The sequence below is a fragment of the Cucumis sativus genome, chromosome 7 (assembly GCF_000004075.3).
Source record: "Cucumis sativus cultivar 9930 chromosome 7, Cucumber_9930_V3, whole genome shotgun sequence".
Classification (NCBI taxonomy): domain Eukaryota; kingdom Viridiplantae; phylum Streptophyta; class Magnoliopsida; order Cucurbitales; family Cucurbitaceae; genus Cucumis; species Cucumis sativus.
The window spans coordinates 22,391,456-22,412,408 of record NC_026661.2 but is presented as its reverse complement, the minus strand read 5'-3'; the positions used below and the strand labels follow the sequence as shown (position 1 = coordinate 22,412,408).

The following is a 20,953-nucleotide window of genomic DNA, read 5'->3' as shown; positions in this document are numbered from 1 at the left end:
GCAAACAAATATAAGAATCAAAATAAATCAATGTGAGAGAAATTTCACTCACAGGGACATTGGCAAGAAAAACATCACGAAGTATCCCCAGAGCTCTTCCTTCCTAATGAATGAACCAAAATTCATCAATGTATACAACATACGAAATAACTTTTTTTTAAAACGGAGAGAAAACCTCTTTATTAATATGAACTCAAAGTACAAGAAATTTATACAAAGAGAGTAATAAAGAAGTTATAATCAAGGACAACATACGAAATAACTAAATCCAGGGTGTTACCAAAAAGCTTCCCAGTTTGCCATGGCTTTTTTCTTTTTTTTTTTGAAAGACAACATAACTTTTCATTGATAAAAACGAAAAGAGACTATTACTCAAATTACAAGGATACATAACGAAGAGCTAGAAAATATAAAAGTACAATCCTAACAGAGCCATTGAACTGCAGCTATTTTGTGGCATGCTGACACAAGCTTCTCAGCATTTTTCAATTGTAGTGGGTGTTCAGTGCTTATTTCAAAAAAAAATGTTGTCCAGATCTTGGGTGGCCTTAAGTAGATAAATCAAGATTTTCCAGCAGTGTGCCAAATAAACAAATGTTCTCCAAAGAGCACAACAATCTAACTACAAAAATACATCAGGATTAGAAACTTAAGATGGAAAAATAAAAGCACCCCAATTTAAACATGTCTTGAATGAAGAAGCCTTCAAAAAGCTTGGATAAGGTGCACCAAGATGAAGCATTCAACTGAGGGAATTCAAAACGATTCAACCACCCAAGTTGTTTGTCATGAAACATCCTTCAGTTTATTTCAAACCAAAATTCAGCAAGCATCGCCTTAACCGCATTACCCCAAATCAACTGAGTGTCCACTTTTCAAAGCTGGACCTATTAGAAGTTGCTGAACAATGTCACGAAAATCATCCCCAAACAAAACCAAGCGACTTTCAAGGAGATAAACCTCCAGCAGCACCGTTCAGCATAAATGCAATTAAAGAAAAGGTGCTCTAGATCTTCACCTTCCACTTCACATAGAGGGCAAACAGATGGGGACATGTGAAGGAGCTTCCTTTGCAAGACCAAGGAACAATTTAGCCAACCAAAAACAATAATCCACACAAGGATATTGACTCGTGCGGACTTCTTGTCTTCCTAAGGGCCTTAACAATTGGCTTATCTTTTTTCTTAAAACGGAAACAAGCCTCTTCATTGATGTAATGAGTGAGACTAAAACTCGAAGCTTCTAATGGTTTATATACTGGGTATGAAGGGAGAAGTGTGAAGAAAGGGATTTGATTGAGATCCTCCCAGAAGCTTCTAATGACCACAATCTCTGACCAAAATTCTCAAACACCCTCTTGTCTGAAATTTGGCCAACCAAATTTTAAAATTCAATGATCACATCATTTTATACACTTAGTACATCCCATAGATCGATGCCACTTGTTTGCTCTTATGAAACTTTTGGTTAGTGCGTAACAAAACATATCCTAACTTATTTTTTAGGCCTTCTCCCTCGCTTTGGCATACAAAATCTAAGGCTTCCTTTAGGGGTGTTCAAAAAACACAACCCAACCTTTATATTTTGTTTTTCCCTCTCTAACTAGGTTGGTTAGGTTAGAGAATCGGGCAACCCAAAATTGAGTTGCCCAAACAATTACCCCTAACCCTACCCAACCCAACCCAACTCACGGACACCCACTTTTTCTTTTTGTAATTATGCTATAATTTCTATCCTGGCTGATTGGAGAGTTGTCAAGTAACTCATCAGGTATTTTAACACACTTCATTAGTCAATAAAATTGACTTCTCTACCCAAAAAAAGTATGAAGAGTACAGCTAAGAGTTCCCCATAAAACAATCAGAACATTCAATTTATATTCAAAAACTTAAAATGTACGAGAAAGAAGAAAACCTTTTCTGGAGGAGCACTAGCAAATTGAAACTTCTTCACCTGGCAGAAAACAAACAAAATTCATAAAGAAAACATGGAAGCAAATTAACAAAAGCAATGCATGAGTTGAAATCCTAGAATATAAGTTAAAAACAGTACTACAACAACGGGTATGGTGTACAAAGGGAAAGAGAATTACTATAATTTTTTTATATGAAACAGACATGTTCATTATTATTTCCATTTTGGTATCATATTTAATTGTATTGGTTGTATTATATTTGCTAGATTTATTTCTTTCTTCTTTGTAAAGGCTGTCCTTATATTTAAGAAAACTCTTCTCTCTTTGTGAAATTTATAGAAAATTACATTATTTGGCATGCAGCAAGATTAATCATTTGGCTTCATGGAAAACGGTCAACCCTTCTCAATTAGACGGGGTACTAGGTTTGGGCGATTTAAAAAATAAAAACAAGGCCCTCCTTGCAAAATGGGGTTGGAGATTTTTGAAAGAAGACTCCACATTGTGGCGCCAAGTAAATGAAAGTATACATGGCTGCAAAAAATTTGATTGGCAGACTCTAAACAAATCAGGAAACAGTCTTAGAAGCCCATGGATCAGTATCTCTAGAGAATAGGAAAAGGTGGTTGAGTTGGCAACTTTCAAAACAGGGAACGGAAGGAGAGTAGCTTTCTAGTCAGATCGAGGATAGGTGATCTACCTCTTAAATCTCAGTTTCCACATCTTCTCAGATTAGCTCAACAGCCAAATTATTCAGTGGCTGCCCATTGGGATTTTGTCACTAAATCTTGGTCATTAGTATTTCGAAGATTGCTTAAAGATGAAATTCAAGATTTCCAATGTCTTTTAACACTCATATCTCATAAAGGTCTAACGGACTTGGATGACAGGAGAGTTTGGTCATTAGAATCCTCAGGCCATTTTTCAGTTAAGTCCCTTTCAAAGTACCTTTCCCTTTCAAAGCACCTTTCCCTTTCAAAGCGCCTTTCTCCCTCTTCACCTGTGGAAAAAGATTACTTTAAAGCACTTTGGAAAACCAGCAGTCCAAGGAGAATAAATTTCTTGGTTTGGATTATGGCAGTGGGTTCTCTAAACTGTTCTGGGACTATGCAAAGGAAGCTTCCCAACACGTGTTTGTTGCCTTCAGTGTGCCCCCTTTGCTTGGAAAACAGTGAGCTATTAATCACCTATTCATTTTCTGTCTCTTCTCATCAAATTGTTGGTTTAGCATATTTTCTATGCTCAAATCAGTTTGGGTCTTTGATGGTTCGTTTAGCACCAATGTGCGCCAATTACTGAGGGGGTCTTATTTATCAAAAAAAACCTTCTCTAATTTGGATTAATTTGACAAAAGCAATTCTAGTTGAGATTTGGTTTGAACGTAACCAAAGCATCTTCCATGGCATGGTATCAGAGAATAATTTTGAAACCCTAAAATCCCCACAGCTCTGCTGCCTCGAGGTTTGTCGCTGCTGGTTGTTCTACTGCGACCAATCGCTGCTAACGACAACTCGCCGGATGCTGCCGGCAGCCACGTTTTCTTGTGTTTTTTGGCTGTAAGTTGATGTTTTTTTGACATGGTATTAGAAATTATTTTTAACGTTGTAGCTTTCAAAAGGCTTGGAGAAGGAACACCACAAGGAGGCATTCTTACGGGCAACTTCAGAGCGATCCAACCAAACAAAAGATTTATCGTGGAAAACTCTTTGATTACATTCATCAAAAACAGTCACCTCATCATCAGGCAACATCCTCCACCCCTTAGTTATGAATCCAAGACCTCGGAGGAAAGCTTTTAAGAGGAATTGGCAGCAAGACAAGGAGAGCCTTGCATCAAATTTACTTTAGTGTTGGAGTTGGAAAGTTTCAAATATTTTTTTCTGAAATGGAGACAAGACCTCTTTATTAATATGAACTCCATTGCAAAGACATCTTGTCAGCAAGGCTCCTCTTGTAAGACTAACTTAAGTCCTAAAGGCCAGCCCTAAATTTTCTCTCCTATCAGTGTTAGCAGTGAAGAATCAATTGATCTTAGTGAAGTTGACCCTAAATTGGATTCAGAATTCGAAGGGAGGGGCTTAATTGTTTTGTTTAATGAGGAAGGTTTTCTCCCAAATAATTTTCCACTAGATTTGCCTAAAGAGTTGATATCAATAGTCAGTAAATGTGGAATTATTCTGGCCTAATTTAAAAGTGTAGCCATCCCTAAAGAAAAGGTTTGCTCGTGGTTCCTATGGTAAAGTATCGCTGGCTTTTCATGGTAACTGCCAAGAAGTATTTAGTTCAGAAGGCGAAAATGTTAATGTTTTGTGCAACTCATCTTTAGAAGTCTGCATTGCCAGAAACTATGGTTGCTCTTCTAATATTTCTCAAGCTTATTCTATGAGATTATCTTGTTCTTCATGAATCAAGTTACGGTTGAAAAAGGTGCTGGAATCTATTAAAGTGGCTTATGGGAGAAATATTTTGGTATATATCTTTAGTACTTCTTCATGCATGTGGGATGAGTTTTCAATTGGAACATCAATTTGAAGATTCAACATGGTGTGTTAAGGCGTTGTATAGGATGTACAACCTTTTGCTGATGCTGATATTATGAAAGATTTTTTTGTTCCTCTTCTGGGTTTGGACTACTTTGGCAAGTTAGCTTTGAGTTCACCAGTTGCATCTTTTTGCTAGTCTCTAGATCTGAATGGTTTCCTTTTGAGAAAGTTATTTTGTTATGCTTTGTATTTAGTTATCTTCGTTTTGGTTCTGTTTTATCTTCATTTTTTCTGTTGGTTTTCGCCTTTTTAGCTTGTTCTTTGTGTTTTGTTTTGTTTTGTTTTGGTCGTTTTTTTCCTTGTTTTGGCCGAGGTCGTCTTTGGACAGTTTGTTTGGTTGTTTTCTTTACTTTTTGCTTTTTGTATAATTTTCTTGTACTTTGAGCTTTAGTCTCATTTTCCTTTATTAATAAAGAAGCTTGTCTACGTTTCAAAAAAAATATATGAACTCAAAGTATAAGAGATTTATACAAAGAGAGCAATAAAGAAGTTGTAATCAAGGGAGTCCTAGGGGATCAAGAGGCACACTCGGACATCTCAACTAGGTTGACACCCCCATAGCACCAAGCATCATATCCCGAGTAAAAACATAGAAAACCCAACAAAGATACAATAATAAAACACCCAGCTTGATACAATGGGGAGGAGAGACCCATATATGTTTCCAAAAGCAGTAGTCGTCGGACAGGCTGACTGTGGGGAGGAGGGAGGAGAGACCCATATACGTTTTATTTCTTCGTTTTTTTTCCAACTGGATTTATTTAAAGGTCTTGAGACTCTTGACTATTCATTCATGAAGGATTAAACCTTTAAGGTTACTTAGGCTACATAACTTGGGTAGTTTTAGAGTTCGTTTATCAATACAAATTAGTTCCCTAAGTTTCTTGAGTATTCATCATTCTTTTCAGTTTTCATAACACCCCTAGATGGCAACATCTCCTTGAACCTAATTTATCAATATTGATAAGCTGAATAAATAAATGAAACCATAGTAAAGACCAAGAATTGGAAGTATCATAGCATACGAACCTTTGTCTCAAGGTACTCTAATGCTTGTTCTTGTGTATATATTTTTTCCTTCGCACATTCCTACAATAGTAGTACATATGTCAAGAAAACCTATAGAACTGGCAAGAAAGCCATTTCTTGTCAAACTCTCAATCATTAGTAAGAATATAATAATATGGGATGACAGAGACTTCTAGAAAAAGTAACATTTTGGCACTGTTAGCAACCTCAATTGAAGGCAGAAGTAGGGCTCCATATCGAGGATCCCTTCCAACCATTTGGACAACTTCTTGAATACTCTCCATTCCCATAGCCTTCAAGACCACCATAATGGGAATCTAACAAAACCAAAAAACGAAATAATCAAATAATTAATTCAAGACATGCACTTGAACGAGGATCAGTTGAACGAAAAATATAAAAACTGCAATTGTAGAAATTATTCAGACCTTTGGTGTAGTAAATATATTGAGCTGAAGATAAATCTTCTCATTTTCCATCTTAATAACTGTTTTACTTTTTGTTGCCTCAGTGCTGCTTGTAACAGATGCATTTATACTGGAATGCAAAAAGGACAAATTGAGCCAAAGTTACAGATATATGAACTTTTAACCAACAAATAAGAGAGAAGGAAAAAGAAAAAACAAGAAATGAGTATTTCAAAACAAAAGTTTTTTTTTTTGGAAAGGTTATTGCCTCTTTATTAATGTATTATTTTTTTTTTGTAACGGAGACAAGCCTCTTTATTAATAATAATAAATGTGACTAATGCTCGAAGTACAAAAGTATTATACTAAAAGCAAAATAAGGAAAGGACAAAATCATTCAAACAAACTAAAACAAAGATGAACTCGGGCAATACTAAAGGGAAAACGACCAAGAAAACAATCACAAAGAACAAGATAATAAAGCGAAATCCAAACAGAAAAATTTAAGCTAAACAGAACAAAAACAAAGAGATTTGAATACAAAGCATAACGAAATATCTCTCTCATAAGGAAAACACTCGAATCTAGAGACTAGCAAGAAGATGCAACTGGCACCCTCGAAGCTATCATGCCCATATCTCTATGTTCATGTATTAATAATGAGACAAAAGCTCATAGTACAAGAGAATTATACAAGGACTCTGTAAACTATGCATCAAAGAGGTGCACTTGGACATCTAAACTAGATTGACACCCCATAGTACTCTCATCATATCCAACCAAGCTAAAAACCAAAACAAAGGAGTAATGTCCAAAAGCAAAACAAAACCAAAAAAAATTACAATCAAATAAAGAACCAACAAGTAAAAGAAAACTCAAGAACACTCAAAAGAAACCCTAACCCTCTACCCTTCCTTTCTTTCAAGGAATGTCGCAGCCCATTGTCTTCACCAAAATCCTCATGCTTGTATTCCCTCCCCAACTTCCTATTTATAACCATCTAACTACCCTTAGTCCTATCTAAATCTAGGTATCTAACACCTTGCAGAGTTTATACATCAAACACTTGACAGTGTTCACAGAAATGTTTTCTCCCATATGACGAAAACTCTTGATAAATTTCTTTAGATCGGTATCCATGTCTTCAAAAATCAAGTAAAGGACGGTTTTTCCTTCCTTGTTCTGGCCTTGTTTGACATCCATCAATCTAACAATATGTTGAGGATCCCAAGAAAGCATTCTTAGAATCAAAACCTCTCTGAGTGGTAGGACGAACACCTTCCTCATCTTCATGTAGGCACGTCTTCTTAAGCGCCACAATCTTGCTAGCGGCCTTCTCCCTTGCCCTATAAACCTTACCATAAGTTCCTTTTCCGTCCTCCAGCTTCTCGAGGGCTTCCATGTTGAAACAGCAGTTGCCCCTTCTCCATTTCTCTTTGAAAGTGAAATTTCTCACAAAGGCTTTCTTCCTTTCTATGCAGAAAATGAATGGAAAGATCAATGGGAGCGTCAAATATGAATGACATGTTGGGAGGGACTTTTGATCGTTGTTACTTCCCCAAATGGCCAGGCCAGTTGTGATTAGGGATGTCATTAACAAAAATAGGTGACTGTTCAGGTTCCCACCTAATGATGTCGGCTGCCACCTGTTTCTCGGATCTCGTCATCTTCTCTGGCACCAGTGCAGTGGCCGAAAAATGCTTCAAAGATTCAAATGGACATCTATTCCTCAGTAGGTTTGCAAATAAAGATTTTGGGACATTTAGAATTGGTGGGAAGGAGGAGAGATCAAAGCCTTCATCATACAAGACTTCTCTAATTCTTAGTCGTTCAATGGAATTTATGTAAACATCCTACAATCTAGGGGCTTTTCTGGAAACTGGGGAGTTTAAAAATTCAAAATCATCAAAGTGTAAAAAGATGTTTCCCCTCTTTTTGTCTGAAATTTCAATCACTGAAGGGACAAACCACGAAGGTTCTTCTTGACAAGAATTTGAGCTTCACTACAATTAATAAGATTCAAGGTTTCTATGGCTATATCTATAAAACCACCAAAATGATCTCCAATTGTCTCAAAAATACTTCTACGTCAGAAATCAAACGGAAAATTCTTAAATTTAAGCCATCCTCCATAACCTTTCAACACGAGTGGTCTACCGTGTTTCAACTTATCCCATTTTTCAAATTTAAGATGGAAAATTCCTCATGCTTGCCATTTTCCTTCCACATCGATGAGGTCACTAAGGGAGGCTTAATCAAGACCGATAAGAGCATTGTCATCATAAAGGGGATTTATAACAACATTGGTTTGTAAGATCTTTTCCAAAACCTTACAAATCATTCTCTAGTCGTCGAAAGCAAAAAGTTTTGATATGATCCATAGGTTTTCAAAATTGATCTTGGCCACTTCATGGTTCTTAATTAACCATTGCTTTTGAATTGGGAAAGGATGACGGTCGGAACCATGAAGCTTACCTTGATAATTGGAAGTCTTGTTGGGTTCCTTTTTTCTAGGCCTTGGTACTGTTTTATTGAAGTTTTTAGACTTAACCATCTCAACATAACTTGGCTTTTCCACAGGTGGTTGGAGGGGGACTTTGGAAGAGTTGTCTGAAAACCCTTTGGAATAATCAACTATATCAAAATAATCAACTATATCAACGAACTTTTCCAGCATTTTGCAGAAGGATGATCAGCCTTGCTTGTTAACTCCGAAGCAAACTCTAAGGGTGAAGTGAACTCCTGAATAAGGCCAAATATCACAAATAAGGATCCAACCCGAAATAGCTTGAAACTTGGAAATCTTCATTCAGCATTTGTTCTCTTTCCAAGTGCAGTAGTGTGATTGAATAACTTTGCAGCTAACTTTCTCTATGCTAAGAAGAATTGAAGCTCGTCAAAGAGGCTGACTAACCGGAGAGGAGGGTAGAGGAGGACAGAGGACAGAGGGGAGAGAACTTACCTTTTTTTTAATAGCACAATTATCATCAAAACTTTACTTTTTGTTACTTGTAGCAAAACCAAAATCGGGGATATCTTCTTTATTTGCTTCCTAACTACCAATCTTTTTTATTAACTCCTAGCTCCCTTGTATTCCCATAAGGACTTTCAATGCATTACCACATCCAAGACTACTTTCAATGTTGGATATAAAGTTTATAGAACTCAAAGGAAAGATACACCACAAGCTTCGATGATGTGATGCAAGTGTTGTGGGACATCTTCTCTGAATTTCTGGAGAGAAGGTTGTTCTTCTTCTATACCTTCCTCCACGAACAACTTGCAAACATTGCTGATTATGTTCTCCAAGATCTCAAAATCTTCAACCTCTTCCTCTGCCTTAATCTCTTCTAATTCCTCACTACTTACACTTGAGACTGATTCAACATCTAAGTCTTGAGTTTCTTGAGCATCGAGAATGCCAGCTTCCTCTTGATTAGCAATCCCATATTGCACCTTGCTTATAATTTGCTCGCACTCCTGCTGAGAGTTCAATGTACCTCGCATAAAGGACACATTTGAGGCGGCTACACATCAGTGAACGAATATTGAATGATTGTTGTCCTTGGGAGAGCTTGTCTTGAGCCTTGAACAAACAAGCTCCAAAAGACTCAAAATTGAAAAGAGCAATCAAAACATTGTTGAAGGAAGTCTTTTTCCTTCTAAAATGCTTCAAGAAGAACTTTGGAGGGCAAGAATTCTTCTTAGCTTTGTTAAACCGAGATGACAAGGAAGGAGAAAATCTTTCTTCTTTGTTGGTTGACTTGCTTGGTAAAAAAGTAGTAGGAGAAGAAGCAAGGGTGTCAACTATTGGATGAACAATGAGGAGAGAGACCGTTAGACATTGGATTTAAAAATGTTGACCTGGCCCCGATGTTATCAATAGGAAAAATACAACTGTTTTTGTTTTTTAAGTTGGGTGACCTTTGCTCTCCTTTTTTTTGTCTTTCCGCATACCATATTTTAAAAAATAGGAGACATTGGAAGGTGCCTAGGACCCACTAAATTAATATCACAGCTGTCTTCCGCACCCTTTTCTCTCTTCTTTAATAACATATCTTCGCTTTCTGGTGGAGTAAATGCAACTCCAGTCTAAACAATATTATTGGCCTTCATGGTAATTAATGTCTTGTTGGCACTTGTTTTCAAGGAGACAGCATTAATACTATCTTTAATGCTGCAAGTATGTGACTCCTGGACTCCTTCAAGTGACTTTTCAAATGGAATAAAATTAAAAGAAGTCTCCATTGGCGGGACAACTAACCCTCTCGTGATTGGGGTTCTAATTTTGAACAACTTTTGGCTATCTCTGACTTTCGTTTGTCTTCTACCATCTGTAACGGAACTGCCATTAGCCGGAGGTTGAAGAGAAAAATTCCTAGAACCGACGTTGCTTTGCAATTCCAGTGAGTTGATGAAGGCCTCTGATGATGATGTTTGAACAGTCTTTCAGATAACTTATAAGGGTTCCTTTGCGTGCTTGGGATGGAGTTCTAAGGAAGGAGCAAGTCAAACTTGGAGCCATTTGAAACTTCCTCAAAACCTTCGTCCTTCAAAACTTGGTTTAATCTGACATCTTTTTTTCCTTACCTTGAAATATCCCGTTCATTTTTCAAAATAAACAGCAATAAATATAATGTTGTAGAAAAATTACTACTTGTTTTATGATTTTTATTTGAATGTTTATTACTTCAGGTTGTAGTTAGTAGGTTTAGGTAAACCCAATCAATGCCCATTAGAAGCAATTTCTAATCCTACAAAAAATATGTAACTTGGTAGACACGATAATATAGAAGAGAAAAGGTGACAGATGTTTAACTTTCACTGTTCATTACCAAGAGAATAATGATAATACGAATAAGGCAACAAACTAGAACATTGAAACAAAGTACTTAAAAGAGCTACTCACTTCCCCTTTTTGTCAGTATCAATGATAATCCTGTTCTTTGAAAGTTGTTCTTGAATCAATACTACCTGACATGGATGGGAAAGTTTTAGATGTTAACTATGTACAATTTAAAGAAATAAATATAAAAAGGAACTGGAATTATGCATATACTTGTTTTTATAAGCAGAATTATGTATATACTTTACAACATTCAAAATGATAAAATCAAAGGAAAACTATATATTAATGTTTTGAAACATATGATAATAAGATATCAACAGTGTCTACACAGAGAGGGCTGTCTAATTTTAGACAAACCCCAAAGGACAATAGTTCGACCCTGTAACTTTAGGAGTTAGAAAAGTCAGAATGATAACATCCGAGATCATATTAAAACTGAAAATCTACCTCAAGGATGTCTTGTTCACTACTTTTTACAATACAAAGACAATTAAAAGCTTTACCTTTTCGGTTCCCTTGATTATAAAATAGCCTCCAGGATCAAGTGGGCATTCACCTAGAAAGGGCATTTATGATTATCTCCCATCAAAACTACAGTGAGAAAATTAGCAACATATAATAGTTTAATTTTGAAATTTATTGTCACAAACCAAGCCTCGCAAGTTCAGCCTCATCTTTTCCATGTAAAACACAACAACGACTTCGTAACATTATGGGCATTCTCCCAATGACGACGTCCTTCTACAATAGCCAACTTATATAATGTCAAAAAAAAAACTCTAAAACAGGTATGACTGCAACTTTATAATAATGTCTATACCTTCTCCCTTGGGGCTTTTTGTGCATGACTTTCTTCTATGTACTCGATATCAACTAGTATTGGAGCAGCATATCTAATGCACAGATAAAATAATGTCAACAATTAAATCACAGTTATTTAAATTCCTCAAATGATCCAGCGTTCGATTGAAAGGGTCAAAGTATGATCAATGAATTAACTACAGCAGAATACAGTATCAACTTAGTTCAGTTAGCATGATGGACAATGTAGATACAATTTTCTGAAACGGAGACAGTTTTTTATTACTAATAAGAACTCAGTGTGCAATAGGATTATACAAAGAGCTAAATGAAAAAGTCTAAACTAGCGAAAGAAGAACATGGATCAAAAGGTGCACCCGGACATCTCAACTAAGTTGACACCCCCTTGGCACCAAAACATCATACCCAACTAAAACTAGCCTATTGCAACAAAGAGAACAAGATCCAGCCTATTACAATGTACAATGTAGATACAATTGAAATTTTGAAATACTAGAACAGGTGTGGATAGTCACAGTCACTCATAAGTATTTTAGAAATCAATGCAGATGCATAACTAAATGGAAACAATAACCACAGAGGAATCATACGTTAGATCAGATAAGCGGCACATGTGAGGATTGATAGTTTCACTGACAGCATTCACCGTCACAGAAGGCTCACCTATTCTCACATCCAAAAACCTGCAAAAATTGAGAAGAACGGCTCAGTTCGAACCTTTGAAAACTATTCAGCAATGCCCGGAGTCTAGGAAGAATAAACTTGACTGTAAACCACAAGGACATTAGAATAAAATAATATATCCAAAAATGAACAGAGAAGTGAATAGGGCTGTTATAACTTGATGACTCACTGTGCAAAAGGATAGTTAAATTTTTTTTTTGAAACGGAGACTCGCCTCTTTATTAATAATAATAATAAGAGAGACTAACGCTCAAAGTACAAGAGAATTATACATAAGCAAAAGGGCTAAAACAGATATTAAACAATAGCTAAATCAAACTCAACAATAACAATGAGCTAAACAAAATCCTCTACCCTGGAACCACAAAAGAAATCTAGAATGTAAACTAATTGATAAAACCAGATGTCAAAAGGTACAAAGTAATTGATTAAACCAGATGTCAAAAGGAACCCAAAGTAAGCTGACAACTTCTCACAATAAACTTCGAGATGAGTGAAGAGTGAAAAGTGAAAAGTGAAAAGTGAAGTGGGAACACCAAGAGAACAACAAACAGCCTTGTTGAATGAACTAAGATAAAACCACAAAAACGGCTAAAAATCAAAAATTGTTCAACTGATTGGAAAAGTTTCTTGAGCCCAACTTCTTCTTTGATTCTTGGGAGAGTACTAGTTCTGAATTAAGTGTTTTAAGAGACTTGAAAGCCGATCTCTTTATTTGCAACCTTCAAACCACACAAGTTTCGCTATACAAATTCCAATGCAACCGATTATTGAACCAAAAAAGTGACTAGAGCCTGAAGGTATGTGCCTTTAATATCTTCCTGTGTGAACGTTTCATGATCAATTGGGCCAACATTGTGTTAAAAAAAAAAAAAGTTTCATGATCAATTGGAAAACCTTCAAAAAAAATTCTGTTTACACTAAATGGTGAATCAAGCTCCAATTATTTCTTTCTAAAAAAAGGATGGGCCGACTAGGAGAACCGAGGAACAAAGGGAGCCATAAAAAACCCAAGCAATATTGAAAATGGAGAAGAATCTATTCCAGCAGAAGGAAGAGAAGAGGCTTAGCAAAAAAGAGATGGAGTAGAGTTTCATTGGCCTTCAAGCAAAAAGGACAAACAGAGAGTAGTAAACTCTTGTTGGAAGCCTACTTTGCAGAATATCAACACTGTTAAGGAATCCAAAAATCATGACCCAAATCAGAATACTAACTCTCCAGGGGCTATTTGACTTCCACAAGGCTTTAAATAAACGTTTGTGGGCTTTAGAATCAAAAACTTTCCAAATGAGAGGAAGGAGAGTATGGATTGGAGTTCTGAAAATAGCGAGCTGACCCCTTATACCAGAATTATGCCACCATCATTGACTAAAGATAGCAGGTCCTTAAGCAATTCCGAGGGAACTTTAAAGGGGGGATGACAGTTTCATTAAATAGTGCAGTAAGGTCAGCCCCTTCTATCTCTGAGGAAATTTTATGATCAAAATCCCTTAGGAAACCCACTGAATCTTCACTACTGACACTGAAAGGAGAGTCTATAGCCTCAGCAAGATGCTTCTCAAATGAATTTTTTATATAGGAAACAAGTCTCACTATAATTAATATTGAAAAATAGAAAAATAGAAAAATAGAAAAATAAAGAGACAAATCTCAATGTACATGAGGGTTATGCAAAGAGTAATGGAGGAAGGATCAACAGACGCACCCAACATCTCAACTAGGTTGGCACCCCCTTAGTACTCTCATCATATCCAAGAAGCAAAAATAATAACCATTATACTAGGCTCCTATTTTTAATACAAGAACCACAAATACAAGGCCAAACATAATATTGTTGCTTTGGTTCTTTCGTTGTTTCTACTTTGTGATCGTTTATTGGTCGTTTTCCCATATGTTTTGTCTAGGTTCATCTTTGTTTAGTTTGTTTGGATGACTTTGTCTTTTTCTTATTTTGCTTTTAGTATTTTTAAAAAAAAAAAGAGACACCCTCTTTATTAATATAATAATAATGAGACAAAAGCTCATAGTACAAGAGAATTATACAATGGGCATATGTAACCATGGATCAGGAGGTGCATCTCCAAAATGATCTCCTATAGCTTCGAAGGTGCTTCTTTGCCATAAATCCAATGGAAGATTCTTGATTTTGATCCAGCCCCCATGACCTTTTATCACAAGTGGCCTACTGTGTCGCAAAGGATTCCACATTTCAAATTTGAGATGGAAGTTACCCTGGGCCTACCATTTCACTCCCTTTCCAATGAAGTCTTTGATTGAAACTTTGTCGAAGCTAACGAGGGCATTATCATTCTAGAGGGGATTTATAACGATTCTGGTTTGGGAAAGCTTTTCCAACTGCTTCGCAGATCAACCTCCAATCATCTAATGCAAAAAGTTCTGTAATAATCCATAGGTTATCAAAGTCTACCTTGACCGCTTCATGATTCTTAATTAGCCATTGCTTGTCTTTATGGAGGGAAGGATGGTCAGAAACTTGATGGATTTCTTTTTTATTGAAAAGGAAGTTGGGATCCTTTTTTCTGGGTTTTGTAGCCGGAATGTTGGAGCTATAGGACTTGACCATCTCTACGCAACTAGGTATGTTCACCGGAAATTGAGGGAAGGTCTTTGATGAGTTTCCTGGGAACCAACTGGTGTAGTTCACCTTTTCTACAAATTAAATCAGCATCTTACAGAAGAACCACCAACCTTATTGGTATTCTGTGGAGTAGGCACTTATGATGAAGTGTCCTCCTGAATAAGACCATAAGTCGCAGCTACGGATCCATCCATATTTTGCATGAAACTGAGAGACTTTCAGCCGGCCTCTATCAACGTGATAGACCCCCGATAGTGTATAAGTACAGTAGGAGGAAAAAATAGAAATAATAAAGTTAGAAGTTGGTTAGACGTGCACCTGTTTAGCACGTGATTAAGTAGTAGTTAGTTAGACGTGCATCTGTTTAGCACGTGAGGGTGTTAGGAAGGGAGGAGTAGTTACGGAGATTGTGAATATAAAGAAAAGGGGAGTGGGAGGGAAAGTTAGTTAGGTTTTATCTTGAGTAGTGTATTTCTCTGTTCATCCTTGAGAGAGGGTAACAAAAGAGAACGTCTTCATATTGTAATCGTAGAACGATCTCGTTCTATATTCAGTAGATAAGAAGTAAATTCATACCAAATGGATTCCATCAAATTGGTATCAAAGCATTGATCTCGAGATAAGCAAACAAAGATGGTGCAAACTCGATTTGAAAAGAAGGTGTAGTCGTATGACCAGGAAATACAGAGCATCAAGAAGGAGATGAGTAAGATACCAGCGATCGAAAAGACGCTGACTAAAATATCAAAAAACATGGAGAAGCAGAACCAAAGGATGTTACATATCATGGAATCGGCAGCACAGGACCGTTTTGTGATGAGTGAGAAGTTATCCGAGTTGTTGATGCGTAATTCCACGGCGAAGAACACGATCGAAGGCGAAGGATCGACAACCAAGGAAGTCGAAACAAGAAAAGAAGAGAAGAAAGCATATGACAATAGCAGTAAGATCGCAACAAATTCAAAAAAGTGGAAATGCTGATATTCAATGGAGATGATCCGAACTCCGGGTTATTTCGTGCAGAGAGGTATTTTAACATTCATAAACTTACCGAATATGAGAGAATGACTGTGTCGACAATCAATTTCGAAGGACCAGCATTGAACTGGTATCGTTCTCAAGAAGAACGAGAAAAATTAATAGATTGGGTGAATATGAAGGAGAGGTTGTTGGTGCGATTCTTGTCTGGGAGAGAAGGATCATTGTATGGGTAGATTTTTGCGAATTCAACAGACGACGACTGTGGATGAATATCGAAATCTATTCGATAAATGGGTGGCACCTCTGTCGGATCTTCCGGAAAAAGTGGTGGAAGAAACCTTTATGTCAGGGTTGGCACAGATGATGCGAATCGCACAGAATGTGGAGAAAAGAGAGGACATACGTCGGGAAGCAAAATTGCCCGGGTATTCTGGAGAAAAGACAGTAAGTTCATATAGTATTGCTAAAGCTAATACCAATGCAAATACGGGAGAAAATAAAGGAGGAGGAAATTGGCCGATGAGAACTATTACATTGCGAGGAACCTCTAAAGAGGAGGTACGAAAGGAAGGACCGACGAAGCGATTGTCTGACGCTGAATTCCAGTCTAGGAAAGAGAAAGGATTGTGTTTTCGCTGCAATGAAAAGTATTCACACGACCACAAATGCAAGATGAAAGAACAGAGGGAGTTACGAATGATTGTGATGAAAGGTGAAGGTGATGAGTATGAAATTGTTGAAGGAGGCATTGATCAAGGTGAATTGAATAACCTTGAAGTGGCAGAAGAGAGTCTGGTGGTGGAGTTATCCATTAATTCAATAGTAGGATTATCCAATCCACGTACGATGAAGGTAAAAGGGTTACTACAAGGAAAAGAAATTATAGTACTAATTGATTGTGGAGCCACACATAATTTCATTGCAAAAGAGTTAGTAAAAGAATTGCAGAAGGTTAGACGTGCACCTATTTAGCACGTGAGGGTTAGGAAGGGAGGAGTAGTTACGGAGATTGTGAATATAAAGAAAAGGGAAGTGCGCGGGAAAGTTAGTTAGGTTTTATCTTGAGTAGTGTATTTCTCTGTTCATCCTTGAGAGAGAGGGTAATAGAAGAGAGCGTCTTCATATTGTAATCGTAGAACGATCCCGTTCTATATTCAGTAGATAAGAAGTAAATTCATACCAATTGGATTCCGTCACAATGCCAGCTAGCATTTGGAAGAAGCGTTCAACTGGAGAATTAAGGAGTTCAACAATGGCATTTTGAGTCCATCGGAGTTGATCATTGGTAAGTGATGGTGTTTTGTTGGCTTCCACATCTTCAATGATACAGCTTTCATTTTCCTTCCAAATACAATAGTGAGATTGGTTGATTTTGCAGCTAAAAACCTCCATTCTTTTTTTTTATAAGAGACAAGTATATTCATATAACAAAACAGAACATCCTAAGGGCGAGGGACAAGAGGGCCCTCCCCGGAAGAAGCTAAAGAGCTAGGACATAATGGCCTTCCAATTGTTGAAAATCATAGAAAGGCTATAATTACAAAAGTGTTTGGTGTACTTCGTACTCCACCAAGAGGCTGTGTGTTGAACCACAGTTCAAAAAGAATCAAAAGAATTAAATCTATCTTCAAAAATTCTGCTATTCCTTTCTTTCCAAATGCTCCACAAAAGGGAACGCGACGCACATTTCCATAAGATGTTTCCTTTAGGGCTGTAACCTCTAATATTAAGACCTTCCATCATCCATCTATCAATCTTGCTAGGAAGGCAAAACTCCAAGTCGAAAATACCAAACAGCGTGTTCCAAGCTTTTCTTGTGAAGGGACAATGTAGGAATAAGTGATCCAAAGTTTCCTCATCTTTAGCGCATAGGCAACACATCGAGGGGCTAAGCAATGTGTTCTGGATTTTTTTTTGTAGTTTCTCATGGGTGTTGAGGCTTCTGTAAGCAAGCGACCATAAGAAAAACTTCACCTTCTTCGGGATTTTATTCTTCCAAATCTGACGAATCAAGGGGACGGCAATGTTGGGGGATCTCTTAGTTAAGTTAAGAAAAGTAGATTTTGTAGTGAAATTGCCATTCATGTTAGGAATCCATTTAAGACTATCATTCCTTTCAGTGGGGGCCCAAGAGTGAAGAATTTCTAAAGCTGAGGCCGCATTGACAATCTCATTGTCGAGCATATTTCTTCTAAGGCCCAAATTCCAAGAATGAGTAGCATTACACCAGCAATCAGCCACATAAGCTCCATTCTGAAATATTTGGAGGTGGCCAAAGGGGACTGGTTGTCGGGGAGGAAGGAGGAGGCGGAAGAAATTCCTCAATCATAGAATTGAAAAGGAAACCCTTCATTACGTCCCCGTTGACTATAATAAACACTCATCATACCAAATGTCTAGAAAAAAGAATCCAAACTCTAATACCAAAGTTTTTTCTTTTTTTTGAAAAGGAAACCAACCTCTTTTTAAATAATATGAAATGAGACCAATGCTTATGGTACAAGAGAATTATACAAAGAGCATAATCTATGAAGCCTATGGATCAGGAGACGCACCAACTAGATTGACACCCCTTAGCACCCTCATCATGTTGGAACAAGATAATCGCAAGCTAAATAACTCAAGGATGCAGCTCATTAAAGCCAAAAGAAACAAGACGAAACTAAACAAACATACAAAAAAACACAGTAACTAGAGGGCAAATCCCTTTACAGAACCATTCAATAAAAGCTCGATTGACAACTGAATAGGAGTTGAATCAAGAGGTATCTTCTAACGGCCAGGAAAGATAAAAGCCTGTCAATTCAAAGAGCCTAGACTAATATGGTTAAATTTGTCTACAGCTCCTCTGGCTGAATTGTGGTTTGAGAGAAAACAGCAGATTTTCCACGAGAGGACGGTTACATAAAATGAAAAAATAATATTTTCCAAAAAAAAAAAAAAGAATACTCGGATATAAAATATTCTCCCATGTATTTAACAAAAGGACGGTTATATAAAATGAAAAAACGTGTACCTAAGATAAATACTCGGATCAGTACTGGATTCAATGCGATCGTTGGCCTTGACTATCTTTTTTATCTCTGTATTCACGAAGTAGTTAAACGAATCCAAGTGTTGCTTGACCAGACCTCTTACCTACAACCAGATGGGTCAACACTATGAGTATTAATAACCAATTATAGGCTAAAATTTAAACAAACGCATAGTAATATATACTGTTATAGTGTCTTCTGCATATTAAACTGATAATCGTAACAAACAATAACAGAGTGATGATTTACACCTTCAAAAATTCAGGAAGAAGTTGAAACTTATCGACGGCTGACTTGATAGGAAGGCCTATGAATTGCTTATCAATGTCAGAATCGATTGGATTAGAATTGTCACCTAGCTTCTCATTCCTGCAGTTTTTTTCAAGTTGGCTAATAACTGGTCAGTAATTAACAATGGTGGAAAACTGCAATTTAACAACTATACACCCAAAAGAAAACAGAGAGACGGAAAACAGAGAGACGAAGATAATGAGAAAATGTGGATGACTTTACTTCGAAGCGTCTTCTGGGAGCTTCACAACCATGGTTCTAAGATTGTAATTGATTCCGAAACTGGTTTCGGTGCGAGCTAAAACCTTCCCTAAACCTTTTGCTAGTCGAGAATATGGATTACGGCGCCATTCTCTTTTTCTAAGTCATTCCAACTACATTTTTAGTTTATTTATAATAATATTTTTTAAAATAGAAAAAACATGAAAATATTTAAAATGTATATTAAAAAAAAAAACTCACAAGCCCACAAACACACGGCATGGAAAAGCAAAAATAACCTGCGATTAATCACACACATGTAATTTAAACGATCGTATAATATAGTCTAAAGATCGTTTATACGATCATTTAGATATTGGTACACGATCATTCATATATTGGTAAACGTTAATTTGAATCTATCACTTATCTATATGGGATAACAGTGATATTGGTATATCTTTGTGGATAGACAATTGGTCGTTTGGATATTAGTACTACTTATATCAATATCTAAACAATTTTGATACACGATCTTGTACCAAATCTAAAGGGTATTGGTACACGATTGTTCGAATCTTGATAAATAATCGTTTAGATCTATCACTTATATTAAGTTTTATCATACCTTACTCAATTCATGCCCTATATATTAAAAATTGGGTTTAAAAAGGTTAATGGACCCAACCCAAATCCAACAGTCAAATGGGCTCAAGCTCAATAGGTAAATGGGCTCAAGCCAAAACCTACCAAGCAAATTATCCCAAGCCCACCTAAAGCCCATGAAATTTTTCTATAAATTTAGATCTTTGACGTTTATTTGGGCGATATTCGTTGAAGGAATAATTCAAGCTCTTAAATATTTAAGCTAATTGAATATCCAAACTTCTATAAAGCTCTAAAGGCGTGTAAGTTCTAATAAACTTTGAGATCACCATCTTCTGAAGTATTGAAGACTTTGAATATCAAACTTTCTTGAAAATTCAGAAGATTGAAGCTCGAATAAACTTGCAAATACAACATCCTGAAGACGATCAAGAAATTATAAGCTTTTAACTTGTATTCGAGAGAAATCATCAAATTAGTAAATACTAGACATTGTATTCATAATATTCATCAATATACAAAGTTCAATTCAACGAATTACATTTCTTTGAAATCTCGTGTGAACAGTTTAGCACACCCGGTGAGATCATCTCTACCTTTCATCTATTTATCTTTTGACGAACATCTAAAGAAATCATGACATCTTAAGACAGCACTTCCAAAGCTCTAAGCGACATCAATAAGCAGCCAAATACTTGCAGCCGCTTAAGGAACACTAAATCATCTGAGAAAATGTCATCATTTGAGGTTGCAAAGAACATTTGGGAACAATTGTTCAAGCCACCAAAAGGTGGAATTATAATAAAAGAAAATATTGTGATTGACGAACAAATTTCATCCTATGAATGCTTAAATGAGGAGATTCCTCATCCAAATATAATGTCGGTTATGGTGACTGGCGTGGATACAAGTGAAGACATAATGGTTGAGTTTGAAAAGAATATCAGCATGCTCGTGAAAGTCATTGAAGAAAGGGATTATGAGATTCATC

At 36.6% G+C, this 20,953-nt stretch overlaps 1 protein-coding gene across 1 annotated transcript in view; it reads right to left on the bottom strand.

Moving 5' to 3' along the window:
* Positions 1-19,516, bottom strand: part of LOC101212145 (DNA-directed RNA polymerase III subunit 2) — a 38,755-nt gene extending 19,239 nt beyond the window's left edge. The window contains exons 1-13 of the mRNA XM_004141607.3: positions 19,378-19,516; positions 19,116-19,233; positions 18,846-18,967; positions 12,156-12,248; positions 11,564-11,636; positions 11,394-11,484; positions 11,247-11,299; positions 10,804-10,868; positions 5,916-6,024; positions 5,694-5,804; positions 5,488-5,547; positions 1,915-1,953; positions 53-103 (exon numbers count right to left, since the gene is read on the bottom strand). Coding sequence (XP_004141655.2) covers positions 53-103; positions 1,915-1,953; positions 5,488-5,547; positions 5,694-5,804; positions 5,916-6,024; positions 10,804-10,868; positions 11,247-11,299; positions 11,394-11,484; positions 11,564-11,636; positions 12,156-12,248; positions 18,846-18,967; positions 19,116-19,233; positions 19,378-19,409 — 1,017 coding nt within the window. The 5' untranslated portion in view covers positions 19,410-19,516. The remainder of the gene's footprint in view (positions 1-52; positions 104-1,914; positions 1,954-5,487; positions 5,548-5,693; positions 5,805-5,915; positions 6,025-10,803; positions 10,869-11,246; positions 11,300-11,393; positions 11,485-11,563; positions 11,637-12,155; positions 12,249-18,845; positions 18,968-19,115; positions 19,234-19,377) is intronic.
* Positions 19,517-20,953: the final 1,437 nt, after the last annotated feature.